Raw genomic sequence first — 14,447 nt, forward strand, 5'->3', positions numbered from 1 at the left:
GAATCTTAATGGTAAATCTTAGTTAGAGTGGATCTGAACTAATTTGATCTTAACTAAGACTCATAGTAACAGGGTTTTATATATGCTGTGAATAGTACCACTATCAAAGTACCTATTCAAGCAGACATCGATAGTATATTTCTTATTATTTTTTTTCCGATTTGATGGAACTTGTAGTTTTGATTGCAGGTGTCATTAGATACAATGAAAAGATTTTTGCAAAGACGAAAACTTATACAGGAGCTCTGCAGTCGCAAATTTTGAACGTCCTACTTAACTAGAATTTTCAATATTTCAAAATTTCAGTATTGGCCTATACCTAAGCAAAACTTTTAGAGATTCGTTGCTGTATCGATTGTGTTTATCCTCATCGCGTATCATATTATGTTAATATAAATGATATTGACTGATGATCTTCTCAGTTTAAGTGTTTTAGAACATACTACAAGCTCCGTGTAAGCTTACATTATTTAACCATTTATTTACTAATTTAAGAAATCTTTAACTGTGACATTATGTCCTTCAGAGTTTTTGCCTGTCAGATAGTTTAAGATAGAAACTATTTTTTAATAGTTTATTCTGGTTCTTGCACCAATTCTTTGTTTATTTAGATTCAAAAGTTTTATTTTCCTGAAGAAATTGTCATCATTAGGAAACTTATTTTTCAGAGACAAATGTTCTAATCATGTCCTTTGGTAACGCTAGGCCAAGAGTCTCTATTGATATTTCAGATCAAGCTTACATTATATGCTTAAACTTTATTCTAATTAAGAAATCTTTAACTTTAGGATTATACTCTTCAGATTTTTTGCCTGGCAGACATTTTAAGATAGCAATTATTTTAAAATGTCTGTTCTGGTTCTTGCGTCAATCTTTTTATTTATTACAATTCAATAGATTTATTTTTCAAAAGAAATTATTATCATAACGAAAATTATTTTTCAGAAGCGGATCTAGTACCACTATTTACTACTTTCATCGTGGGACTCGTGCTTAACCTTGAACTTGCTATTATCATAGGAGCAGCAGTCCATATTCTGATTATGTCCTTTGGCAACGCCAGACCGAGAGTTTCCATTGATATTTCAGAGGTTGGTTTTTTTTTTTTTTTTCACTGTAAAAACTTCCATGGTAACTGAAGAGGAGTTCTGTCACGCATTGTAAATTTTAGAGGAGACTAGAAAAGCTGAAGAATTTGCCTTGGGTTAATTTTTACTCTTACTATAATCTTCGTTTCATTTTTTTTCTTTTAAGAGCCAAAATACAACAAATGAAATTGCCATTAAGAAAACCAGTCTCTTGACCTATTCCTATTAGTTTGAAAAGCGAACAAAATGTAAGATGAAAAAAGAAGAAACTTCCAAATACATTGAGAAGTATAATAGGTAGAAAAAAACCGCAATAAACCAAACAATAAAATTTATTTGTCTTTAAAGTGTGGGCTATAAGGCTAGCTTAAAAAAGCTCTGTCACAAAGCTCTTCTTTAATTACCGAATCTAAGCATAGCTACAGTAAAATAAAATAGACTTCAAATATGACAGTCATTATTCTGCATGCACTACTCTTTTTTTAATTTTTTGGCTGATTCAATCACTGCTTTATCTGCATGGTCCATCGATTAACGTCTATTACACAAGGTTTCTTCAGTCTTGTTTTGATTAACCACTTTCTTTACATGAAACTGAAGAATGATGTTCAATTTATCTTCTGATGACAGCCACTGTGTATGTGACCAAAATATCCAGATATTTTGTTATAGTTTTCCAATAAAAATAAATAACAGGATTTGTACCAATTGAACCGTTAGTTGTACGTGATTTTCAAACTTAAAATAACACTAACTATCTTATTTTATAAAGAGTGCTGCCAGCCATTTAACTAGAGGGCGGCAGCGCACCATCTCTCATTATCAAAAAATTGTATTATTCTTGTGTTTTTCAACGCTCTTTAATTTGATTCAATAAAAGCTAGCTTTTGCTTAGTTTCTACCTTTTTTAATATTATATTTAGGGTTTCTTCTGATATAAAATTAAAGTTAGTAATCAAGTCGAACGAAAATAATCTCAGAAATTTCATCAAGCAAAAATGGTTCTATCGCCCCTTCAAATCTTAAAAAGCTAGAGTGTCATTGTTTTTTTTTGTTTTGTTTTTTTCTTTCTTTCTTTTATATTCTCCCCTGGCCATACCAAAAAGCTGTGTAAGTTTCAAGTCAGTCGTTGAACAATAATTACGATTTCTTGTCACGAACGTGAGCAACGTAGTTTTTCTTTTTCTTTTGCTTCGCTAAGGTCTCTTTGTTCCAGTCTATATACATTGAAACTTTCAAGATAAAAAAAAACTCCCCAAATTTTAGCATGTTGCTTACGCCTCTGAGGCAACTTTTGAAATATACGCGTTCAAAGTCAAAACAAGTCAACGCCAATTTTCAGGACCGATCGAGGAAGGGTACTCGGAGATTAAATTTTGGCTTTAGCAACATGCATGATTTTCTCATTTCAAGATATACAAGGGAGATGTCTCATAAATGATGTTTGATTTCCACCGAATTAGCTATAGAAGAAAACCCAAGCTTCCTGCTTATACATCGAAGGCTAATATTGCAATGCAGACGTCTAAAATCCAAGCGATTTTAGTGCAAGTTTTTAATGTGGTGAATGTGTCATACTCTATTGAAATCAGAGTGAAGCAAAATTTTCAACCTACAGTAAAGGAGGGAATTCAAAAATCCACCCTCCCAACCATATTCCTGCTAACTGGCGAAATAATTGATCAATTTGATTTACGCTGTAATTATAGACATGTTGCAGATACATCTAATTGTGACCATTCAGGGACTATCAAAGGGTTGGTCTTTTATAGTTAAACAAAATATTACAGTAACTGATTAAGATCACAGTATGATTTCCTGAAACAAGGAACACCTCGCCCAAATTTGGGATTTCTAGACATTTTGCATAACTTTTTACTCAAGATCAAATAGAAATCATTAACGGTGAATCTGAGGCTTGTATTGTAGCTATAGCATAACTTCAGGATTTAGCACCTTAAGATATTTATCTTAACGATATTTAATTAGATTCGCCAAAGCTGGTATTTAAGTATTTCTGTAATTTTTTACTCCAAATCCCAGGGTACTATTACAGTGTAGAAGTCCAAACAATTTTGTGGTAACTCCTCCCTAACTTCTCCCGCCGTGAGAATTCCTATTACGACACTGCTACAACCTTTTTACCATCAATTAGCTTTAACTGGTAATATTGATAAAAGCATTCGTCTATATGGCTATTTTAAATTTTATAAAAGTTTTGTCAATAAAAACGAACAAAAATTAAATTGAAAAAAACAAAGTTTTTCCACGAGGAGCAAATTAATACAAAAAAAAACAGCAGAAATTATGTTATAACAGATGTGAAACTAAAGATGAGCAGAAATACTACAAATGAAGTCATGAAACCTGAAATGAACAAAATCAAAATGGACAATGAAGCTAAACTTACAACAAATATAAAATATCAATACTAAAAGTAGTTTTGCCGCCCTGTATCACCCACTAGACTTCAGTGCCATTTTCCACTTTACTAAACAGAACATTTTTTGAGGTTTTTTTTTTCGTTATAAAGTTTAGAAACCAAACGCTACCTAACTCTCCGGGAATTCTTCATTTCAACGTTTGAAAAACATATTTGGTTTTACGAGTTTAATATGCAATATATTTTCATTGATATACAAATGTATAAAAATTTCTTTGTTTCCTCTTTACAAAGGCATTAAAATACAACTTTCAATTTAAGCTAAATATTTATTTTTGAGTAAAGATAAAATGGTACTCTAGCCATTTTTTGGGGGGGGGGGGGGGGTCGGTACTGGCAAAAGGATACTCCGTTGCAAGAAGATACATCGAAACATTGTATGTGTACCAATCTTTGTTATTTTAAAAAAAATTTAAATTAAGCTTAGTTTCGTCAATGTTTTCTTTCTTTTAAATCCGCTCGTTTCATACTTATAAAAAAAAATTATTTAGTTTTCTGTACCGAATGCCACTCTAGCCTTTTTGCAGAGGAAATTCTGAAGGCAATATCAGCCCTACTTGTGGTAATTTTCCTTTTTTTTAATTTTGAATTCCTAGTGATTTTAAAATTCTGTTTTATACATATTCTATTTTTTTCATTAATAGTAATTTCTGCTCGTTTTAGGTTTGACATCTTATATAAACTAATTCCTGCTCATTTTAAATTTTTAAATTTGCTCTTTACTTTTTTTGGAAAAACTTTGTTATTTTTAATTTAATTATATTGTAGAGTCCTAATGCTGTTGAAGGTGAAGCTACAAGTCTTCTCAACTGTCATTTTGTAGACCAGAAAATGCAGATGTGGCTGTCTGAGGTAAGTACATCTATTGTGCAACAGAAGATGCTGATAGAAAGAATCAACAGAAAGTAACTATCTGTAACAAAATCAAAATAACACTAGCGAAAATAGCTTCTCCCTGGTGATGTCGGTTCTATTTTCAGACTATTTTTTTGCAAAATTAGAAGTAATTGACTTGTATATATATATATATATATATATATATATATATATACACACACACACACACACACACACACACACACACACACACACACACACACACACACACACACACACACACACACACACACACACACACACACACACACACACACACACACACACACACACACACACACACACACACACACACACACACACACACACACACACACACACACACACACACACACACACACACACACACACACACACACACACACACACACACACACACACACACACACACACACACACACACACACACACACACACACACACACACACACACACATATATATATATATATATATATATATATATATATATATATATATATATATATATATATATATATATATATATATATATATATACATATATATATATATATATATATATATATATATATATATATATATATATATATATATATATATATATATATATATACCTTAGCGTAAGGAGCGGGACATTGAGGAGCGGACAGCCGCTTTCATAAACGGAATAATTTCTGTTCGTTTTAAATTTTAATGTTGTTTCTTAGTTTCGTTAAACAAAAAAAAATGTTTTGTTTATACTTAATATTTGAAAGTTTTTCAATAAATGCAGGTTCAAATTTGGCTCACCGTACATGAAAAATCAAAACCAAATTTGCATATCAATTTTGGCAAAGTTTCTCCCTTGTAAAATTTCCTCTGGAAGCATGGTATTGACAAGGGGTTAGCCCCCTCATATACGTAATAATTTCTGTTCGTTTTAAGTTTTGATGTGCTAAAAACCTGATTTTTTATTTAATTTCTGCTTTTTTTAAAATATTGCCGGGAAATCCGGCTCCCTGCTCCATGGAAAACTCTTTTCCCTCCCGGAAAATCCCTCCATGTAAAGTTCTTCCATCATAAAATACCCCCCCCCTCCCCAACCACCAGAAAAATTCCCACCAGACAATTCCATTCTAGCTGACAACTACTCTTAACAGCTCCACGCGTAAAATTGAGAAAGACAAGAGAAAGCAAGACATATAAAAATAATTTTTTATAGGAATTCAGGTAAATTCCCTCAGTGTAAAATTTTCCCTGACAAGTTTATCCCCCGGAAACTTCCCTCCCCATGGAAAATTCTCCCGTAAAAAAAAACAACAGAAAATTCGCCCCCCCTACCTGAAAATGTGTGCATAGGCTACTTCCCAAAGATAAATACTATGTGTAACCAATGGACAAATTTTGCAACTTAGATACCTTTCCCCTGGGACTGTGGTGGTCATGTTATATCCAAAGGCATAGTTATTGGGCCTTTCAACTATGATGAAGAAAATTGCCTTGTGATCCTCCCAATGTAAATCAACCCAAAGCACAAAATCCCCCCTCCACCGAATAATGTATACATACTTAGCAATAACAAATACTATATGTAAACAATGGGCAAATTTCATAAATTACAGACCTCTCCCCACGGACAGTGGAGGCTCATTTTACCCCTTAAGACATAATTATTTGATCTTTCAACTATACTGAGCAAAATGGTCCGTTTCCGTTTAACAGAATTTAAATTTCTGTTTGAATGCACCCTCTCCTGATCTTATAGGGCTATTATTTCAATAAAATAACCCCCGGAAAAAAAACAAATAAAAAACAAACATACATCCGTGATTTGTCTTCTGGCAAAAATAGCAAAATTCCACATTTTTGTATATAGGAGCTTGAAACTTCTACAGTAGGGTTCTGATACGCTGAACCTGATGGTTTTGTTTTCACTAAGATATCTTGAATTCCAGGGGGTGTTTCCTCCCTATTTCAAAAATCAGGTGAATTTTCTCAGGCTCTTGGGTTTTGATGCGTAATATTAAATTTGATATTATTTATTTAGAATCATCATAATAAGTAGATTCTCTTGATATATCTCTTAATGTCAAAATTCTTTTTTTTAGAGTTTCGGTTAGTCTATTGTTGAGCCGATTCGCTGCCTAACAGGACTTACAGTTCGTTTTTCGTTAACACGAACAGTTTGATTATATATATAAAAAAATCTTTTTAAATGAAAGTAAGGATCAACATTAAAATTTAAAACGAAAAGAAATTATTCAGTATATGAAAGGAGCTGTCCCCTACTCAACGCCCCGCTCTTAACGCTAAAGTTTTTTATTACTTTAAAAAGTACAGTTGTGACAAAGAGTCAAAATTTAGCATAAAGAGCGGGGCGTTGAGGAGGGGCCAGCCCCTTTCATATACGGAATAATTTATGTTGGTTTTTAATTTTAATGTCGCTCCTTACTTTCAGTTAAAAAAAAAACTTGTTTTGTTTATATTTAATTTCTGAACGTATTTCAACTTATGCAAGTTCAAATTTGGATCACTGCACATGAAAAATTAAAACGAAATTTGCATATTAATTTTGGCAAAGTTTTTCCCTTGTAAAATTTTCTCTGGAAGCGAGGTATTGAGGAGGAAGCAACCCCTCTCATGTATGTAATAATTTTTGTTCATTTTAAGTTTTGATGTGGCTCCCCACTTTCAGTTGAAAAAACCTTTATTTTTACTTAATTTCTGCTCTTTTTTAAATAATGTCGGGAATCTGGCTCCCTGATCCATGGAATACTCCTTCTCCTCGCGGTAAATCCCTCAATGTAAAGTGATTCCAATATAAAATTCCCTTCACCAGTAAAATTCCCCCCCCCCTAAACAATTCCATTCTAGCTAAAAATTACTCCCGGAAAATTTCTTGCGGATGGTTCCGGCTGAAATTTTCTTCTTAGCCCACTTTCATTTGAAAAGGATTTTTATTTCTGATTACTTTTAAATTCATGCCGAAAATCCCCCTTCCGTGGGAAATTTTTCCCACAAATACCCTCCCCCGCCCCCGAGTAGAAAGGTCCTCCTGTAGAAAATTTTCATTGGAAAATTTTTTCTGTGGAAAACTCCCCTGTGGAGAATTTCTCCCGATGGAAATCCCCCACCTACGAAAAGATACTCTAGAAATTTTCAACTCGGTAAATATTTTCACCGGACAATTTCTCTTAATATCTCCGCATGTAAAATTGAGTCGGCAAAGAGAAAGGTAGACAAATAAAAAGAATTTCATTTAGAAATCCTGACAAAGTCCCTCGGTGTTAAATTTTCCTGGGAAAGTTCCCTCCCCGGGAACTACACTCACAACGGAAAATTATCCTCGTTAAAAATTCTCCTTGCATAAAGTTCTCCCTCCTCCCCGGAAAATGTCTGTATACTTCCCAATAGGAAATACTATACGTTAATAATGGGCAAATTTCATGACTTACAAACGTTTACCCAGGGGCTGTGCAGAGTTATATTATCTTTAAATACATACTTACTGGTCTTTTACAACTATGCTGAACAAAATGGACATCTCAGAATTTTGATCAGATGACTTTTAGGAGAAAAGGTGGGTGGGAGGGGGGCCAGTGGTACTCCATTTTTTTTGGTCACTTAAAAAGGGTACTAGAACTCTTATTTTTTGTTTGAATTAGCCCTTTCTAGATATTCTAGGATTATTGGTTCGATGCAATCACCCCTCAAAAAATAAATAAATAAATAAATAAACACACATCCGTGATCTTTCTTCTGGCAAAAAAAAAAAAAAAATTCCACGTATTTGCAGATGGGAGCTTGAAACTACTAATAATAGGGTTTTCTGATACGCTGAGTCTGATGATGTGGTTTTTATTAAGGTTCCTTGACTTTACGTGGTATCCCTCCCCCGCACCCCTTTTTCAAAAATCAGGCAAATTTTCTCAAGTTCGTAACTGTTGATGAGTAATACTAAACTTAATGAAACTTATACATTTGGCATCAACATAATATGCCGATTCTTTTAATATATCTACCGATATTGAAATTCCATTTTTTAGAGTTTCAGTTACTATTGTGCCGCATTGCTCCTTACTTACAGTTCGTTACCACGAACTGTTTGATAGGAAACTTCGTTAAAGCTTTTAATAGTATGTTGCCGAATGTTTCCCTATTATCCAGTCTTTATCCTGTGTGTTAATTTTTACGTGTTTTTAACAGATAATCTTAGTCAGCATTGGTACATAGCAACTCTTGTTTATATTAAATATAAAAATCAAGTTTTTTCAACTGAAAGCAAGGAGCAGCATTACAACTTAAAACGAACAGAAACTATTATGTATATAGGGGGGTTACCCCCTCCTTAGCACCTCGCTCTTTACGCTAAAGTTTTTCAGTAGGCCTACTTTTAAAAAAGCGTCTTATTGTTCTAATTAAATGGCCCTTGTGTTTCAGGAGTCATACTTAAAGAATTGGGACAAAATCCAAACTCCCTGGAAACTTCCTTCCCATGGAAAAATCCCCCGTGGAACTCCCAGCAGAAAATTCCCCCCCCCACCACCTGAAAATATATGCATACATCCCAATAACAAATACTATCTGCAAACAATGGGCAAATTTATAACTTAAAGACCTTTCCTCTAGGGCTGTGGGGGGGGGGGCATGTTTTCCCCAAAGGCATAGTTATTGGGCCTTTCAACTATGATGGACAAAATGGCTATCTCGAAATTTTGATCGGACGATCTTGGGGGAAAAAGTGCGGGGGAGGGGACCTAGTTGTCCTCCAATTTTCGGTCACTTAAAAAGGGCACTAGACATTTTAATTTTCGTTTTAATGAGCCCTCTACCGGACCACTGGGTCGATACAATCCCCCCTAGGGGAAAAAATATTTATATAAAAATAAACACACATCCGTGATCTTTCTTCAGGCAAAAAATACAAAATTCCACATTTTTTTAGATAGAGGCTTGAAACCTCGATAATAGGGTTCTCTGATATGCTGAATCTGATGGTTTGCTTTTCATTAAGATCACTTGAATTTTTATGAGGTGTTTCCCCCTTTTTTTCAAAAATCAGGAACATTTTCACAGGCACGTAGCCTTTGATGGGTAAGACTAAACTTAATGAAATTTATATATTTGAAATCAGCATAAACAGGCGATTTTGATATATCTATTGGTATCAAAATTCTGTTTTTTAGAGTTTCGGTTACTATTGAGCCGGGTCACTCCTTACTTACAGTTCGTTACCACGAATTGTTTGATTGTTGTAAAGGGGACCCGACGTTATATTTACCTGACGCTAAAAAAAAGAGTATCCAAGGTACATAAGAGTATCGTAAGTATCCAAGGCAGAGATTTCTTCTCTGGAGAACTCTCTATTTTTAGTTTAAAAAAAAAATTCAAAGAAAAGTTTTTTAAATAAAAGTAAAGGCCATTTTAAACTTGAGCTCAGCAGATACAAATAACTGTTAAAATTCAAACTCAAAACGACCAGAAATTGCTATTAAAGATCAAATGAAACCCAAAACGAACACAAATTAAATAAAAAATCATAGGAAAAACATACAACAAGTAATAATATAAATGAATAAATAGATCTTAAAGCAAGTAATGCTTCGATTGAATATGAAAATCAAGCTTAAAACGAAAAAGAATATTTTGCTACTGAAGTATAAATGAAGCTTAAAGCGAACAGAAATTAAATAAACAATCAATGCAAACAAATATACAACAGATATTAATGTAAATGAATAAATAAATCTTAAAACGAATGAAACTTAAATTGAATATGCAAATCAAGCTTGAAACGAACAAAAATCACTACAAACAAGAGTTCGGGCATCGCCTCCTTCTCTCACTGTAAAAGTTCTCACTCACTGCGCTTTCAGCAATTAATGTCATTATGCATCAAATATTCAGTTTAATTTATTAGTTCTTTCTAAAGTTTTTCAAGACGAATATAGTTGCACTAAAAACAAGAGTTTGGATACTGCCCCCTTCCTTAACTGTAAATAAAAACCAAAAGCCTACTGCGTCATTGGCGCTTCACGGAAAACGAATTATATTACAAATATTTTCTTTTCCAGTTCTTACATCATTGAAAAAAAATAGAGTAAAATAAATTCTTGAACTGATGGGTCATTATATATCAAATATTCAATTTGATGTAATTTATACTGTTCAAGACGCATATAGTTTTCAGTAAACCGCCAATGACGCAAAGGGCCTGGGGGGCTGTGTCGACAGCAGAGTTTTTGTTATCTGAGCTTTGAACTATTTTTAACAAAATATCTATCTCAAAATTTTTATCTGATGCATTTAAAGCGTCGAGGGGGGGGGGAGGGGGCTAGTTACCCTCCAATCTCTTTTGACTCGTAAAAAGTGAACGAGAACTTTCAATTTTCAATCAAATGAATCCTCTCCGAAGCTTAAACCAGCATCGCTTCCATAAAAACGATATATGTCCACAGAGCATTATTTACCGCGCCTGCCTCCGGACCCTGGGGGGTTGTGTCGACACAGGAATTTTTCTTATCTGATCTTTGAATTATTTTTAATGAAATAGTTATTTTAAAAATTTTATCGGATAGGCTTGGGGAAAAAAGGGTGTGTAGGGGGGACTTGGCTATTTGCCCTAGGATATCTTTTGACTCTTAAAAACTGAACTAGAACTTTCAATTTCCAATCAAATAAGCCCTCTCTGAAGTTTATACGAGCATCTCTTTCATAAGAACCATACACGCCCCAGGACAACACTTACAACGCCTACCCCCTGGGCCCTGGGGGTTAGAGATGAAACCGGAGTTTTTTTATCTAATTTTTGAAACTTTTTTAAAAAAAACTGTCTATCTCAAAATTTGTAGCGAATGGGTATTTGTAAAAAAGTACATGGGGGGGGGGGGCTAGTTGCCCTTAAATCTCTTGACTCTTAAAAAGTGAAGTAGAACTTTCAATTTCCAATCAAATAATCCCTCTATGAGGCTTATATGAGCATCCATTTCATAATAACCAAACATGCCCTTAGGGAATAACTTATAACGCCTTCTTCCGGGCCCTGGAGGGTTTTAGTGACACCGGAGTTTTGCTTATCCAACTTTTGAACTATTTCTTTTTTAAACAAAATGTCTATATCAAAATTTTCATCAAATGGGTTTAGAAAAAGAAGGCGTGGGGGGAGGGCTAGTTGCCCCCGGATCTCTTTTGACCATTAAAAAGTAAACTCGAACTTTCAATTTTCAATCAAATGATCCCTCTCTGAAGTTTATACGATCATCCCTTTCATATGGACCATTTATGCCACTAGGCACAATTTACAAGACCTTTCCCCGGGCCCTGGGGGGTTGTGTCGCCACCTGAGTTTTTGTTATCTGACTTTTGAACAATTTTTAACTTGATGACTATCTCAACATCTTTATAAGATGTATTCGGGAAAAAAAGGCGTGGGGGCTAGTTAACCTCCAGTCTCTTTCGACTCTCAAAAACTGAACTAGATCTTTCAATTTCTAGTCAAATTAGCCCTCTCTGAAGTTTTACGAGCATCCCTTCCATAAAAACCATATATTCCCCCAGGGCATAGCTTACAACGCCTAATTTCGGGCCTTGGGGGGCTGTGTCGACCCCGGAGTTTTCGTTATATGGTCATTGAACTATTTTTTAAAAATTGGCTATCTCAAAGCTCTTATCAGATGGGTTTGAGAACAAAAGGCGTGAAGAGGGGGGCTAGGTGCCCTCCGATCTCTTTTGACTCTTAAAAAGTGAACTAGTACTTTCAATTTCCAATCAAACGAGCCCTCTTTGAAGTTTATGCGAGCATCCCTTACATAAGAACAATATATGCCCCCGGGGCATAACTTACAACGCCCACCCCCGGGCCCTGGGGGGTTGTGTCGACACCGGAGTTTTTCGTATATGATCTTTGAAATATTTTTTAACGAAATGGCTATCTCAAAATTTTTATCGGATGCATTTGGGAAAAAAGGGCGTAGGGGCTGGTTACCCTCCAATATCTTTTGACGCTTAAAAATTGAACTAGAACTTTCAATTTCCAATCAAATGAGCCCTCTCTGAAGTTTATACGAGCATTCCTTCCATAAGAACCATATATGCACCACTACGTTGAACAAAATGGCTATTTCAAGATTTTGATTGGATGTCTTTGGGGAAATGGTGGGCGTGAAAGGGGTGTTAGTCACTTCACAATCACTTTCGACAATTAAAATGGGCAATAGCCATTTAAATTTCCAATCAAATGAGCCCTTTTTGAAGTTTCTACGACAACACTTTTTATAAAAACCTTATATGCCCCCAGGGAATAACTTAAAACCCTTGCCCAGAGGGCTGTGGGGAAGGGTGTCATCCTCAAAGACTTAATTTCCAGAATTTTCAACCACGTTGAACAAATGGGTTATCTCAAAATTTTGATTGGATGTGTTTGGAGAAGGTGGGCGTGAGCAGGGGTTAGTTGCCCTCCAATCCCGTTCGACTATTAAAAAGGGCACTAGGCCTTTGAATATCCAATCTAATGAACCCTTTTTGAAGTTTCAACGACAAAGTTTTCTATAAAAAGCTTATATGCCCCCAGGGCATAACTTACAACCCTTGCCCTGAGGGCTGTGGGGGAGTGTCCTCCTCAAAAACATAAATTATATCTGGAAATCAACTACGTAGAACAAAAGGGCAATCTCAAAATTTTTATTGGATATTTTTGGGGAAATGGTGGGCGTGGAAGGGGAGTTCGTTGCCTTCCAATCACTTTTGACTCTTAAAAAGGTCACTAGAACTCTCAATTTCAAATTGAATGAGTCCCCTTTAAAGTTTTTACGACGACCCCTTCCATATGAAGTGCATCTGGGGAAAAAATAATAATAAATAAATGAATAATAAAACATTGGAAACGTATGGCCTTTACTATAGGCAACGATATAGCGTTGCCTCTGATAGGAAGAAAACTCATACATCTACTTTCAGACAGCCATAGAATATAATACCAAGATATTCTTCGAAGGATTAAGCCAGAAACACCCCCGTTCTGGACGGCCACGCAAATGTTTCCCAACGGACACTTTTTTTGGGCTATCCTTGTGTTCAGTTATCAACGTTCTAGCTTTTCTAAGGCCGTCTGAAAGTATATTTATGAGCTAGCTTCCTATGACTAAGAATACCCTTACAATATTTCTGCTACGATTTATTGCATCACGAGTATCCAAGACTCCTTTGCTTTAATCACATCACTACAAAATGTCTAAAAATTACTTTTTTCTTCTTTATTTTTTAGAAAGACGATGCACGCACACTGGTGGTAAGGCCCAGAGAAAATCTAGTCTTCCCTTCGTCTGACTACTTTGTAAGCTTAGTGAAGAAAAGGGCCAAAAACGCTGGAACAGTGAAAACAGTGATTTTGGATTTGACTCTTGTCAGTCGACTGGATTATGCTGGAGCAAAGGTAAGACCAAAATTGGCAAATTCAATTTACACACTAGAATTACTTTTTAGCTGCCCAATTTTTATAATAATTACTAATTAAGATTTAAGGTTTGCTCTTTAAACTTTTTTCTGTTCTAACTACAATATAAACCAAAAAACAACATCCGTTGTCCTCTGTCGAAACATGGTATTTTGACAAATATTCGATTCTTCGTTAGGGAAGGGCATCTTCTAACCTTAATACATCACGTCCAATGGCAGAGTCAGAAATTTTCTATCTGTTATACTTTTTTAGATACAACCTAACATCTACAAGGGACAACAGCAGATTTCACCTTTTTCCATATCCAATACCTAGTACAGTCATCATAGGCAGTGCAATAGTGCTCAGGAAGTAAACAATGACAAAATTTCAATGTATTTCTTCTTTTTTGCCAGGCCACTTTGTCTAGAAGCAGTTATCGTAGAAACTTCCTAGAAGGCTTATTCTTTTGGAAATAGAAAGTTCTAGGGTTCTTAGTCATAGTCAAAGTGATTAAAGGGCAAAGACCACCCCCTCTTACATCTCTATCAACTGCCCATTCCCAACGACATCCGATCCAAATTTAGAGATAGCCTTTCTGCCCAAAAAAGTTGACAGATCCTATA

The 14,447-nt window shown here is 34.9% G+C and overlaps 1 protein-coding gene across 2 annotated transcripts in view; it reads left to right on the forward strand.

The window, feature by feature from the left end:
• The window catches only part of LOC148953429 (sodium-independent sulfate anion transporter-like), a 52,298-nt gene that overhangs the window by 16,946 nt on the left and 20,905 nt on the right, over positions 1–14,447 (forward strand). The window contains exons 3-5 of one of the 2 annotated variants that reach the window (XM_089087678.1): positions 946–1,091; positions 4,300–4,383; positions 13,651–13,818. In XM_089087678.1, the coding sequence (XP_088943804.1) occupies positions 946–1,091; positions 4,300–4,383; positions 13,651–13,818 (398 nt within the window). The remainder of the gene's footprint in view (positions 1–945; positions 1,092–4,299; positions 4,384–13,650; positions 13,819–14,447) is intronic. The other variant, XM_089087679.1, reaches the window with a different exon arrangement.

The sequence above is a fragment of the Artemia sp. Qi Xiang Cuo genome, chromosome 4 (genome assembly GCF_049724085.1).
Source record: "Artemia sp. Qi Xiang Cuo chromosome 4, ASM4972408v1, whole genome shotgun sequence".
Lineage (NCBI taxonomy): Eukaryota > Metazoa > Arthropoda > Branchiopoda > Anostraca > Artemiidae > Artemia > Artemia sp. Qi Xiang Cuo.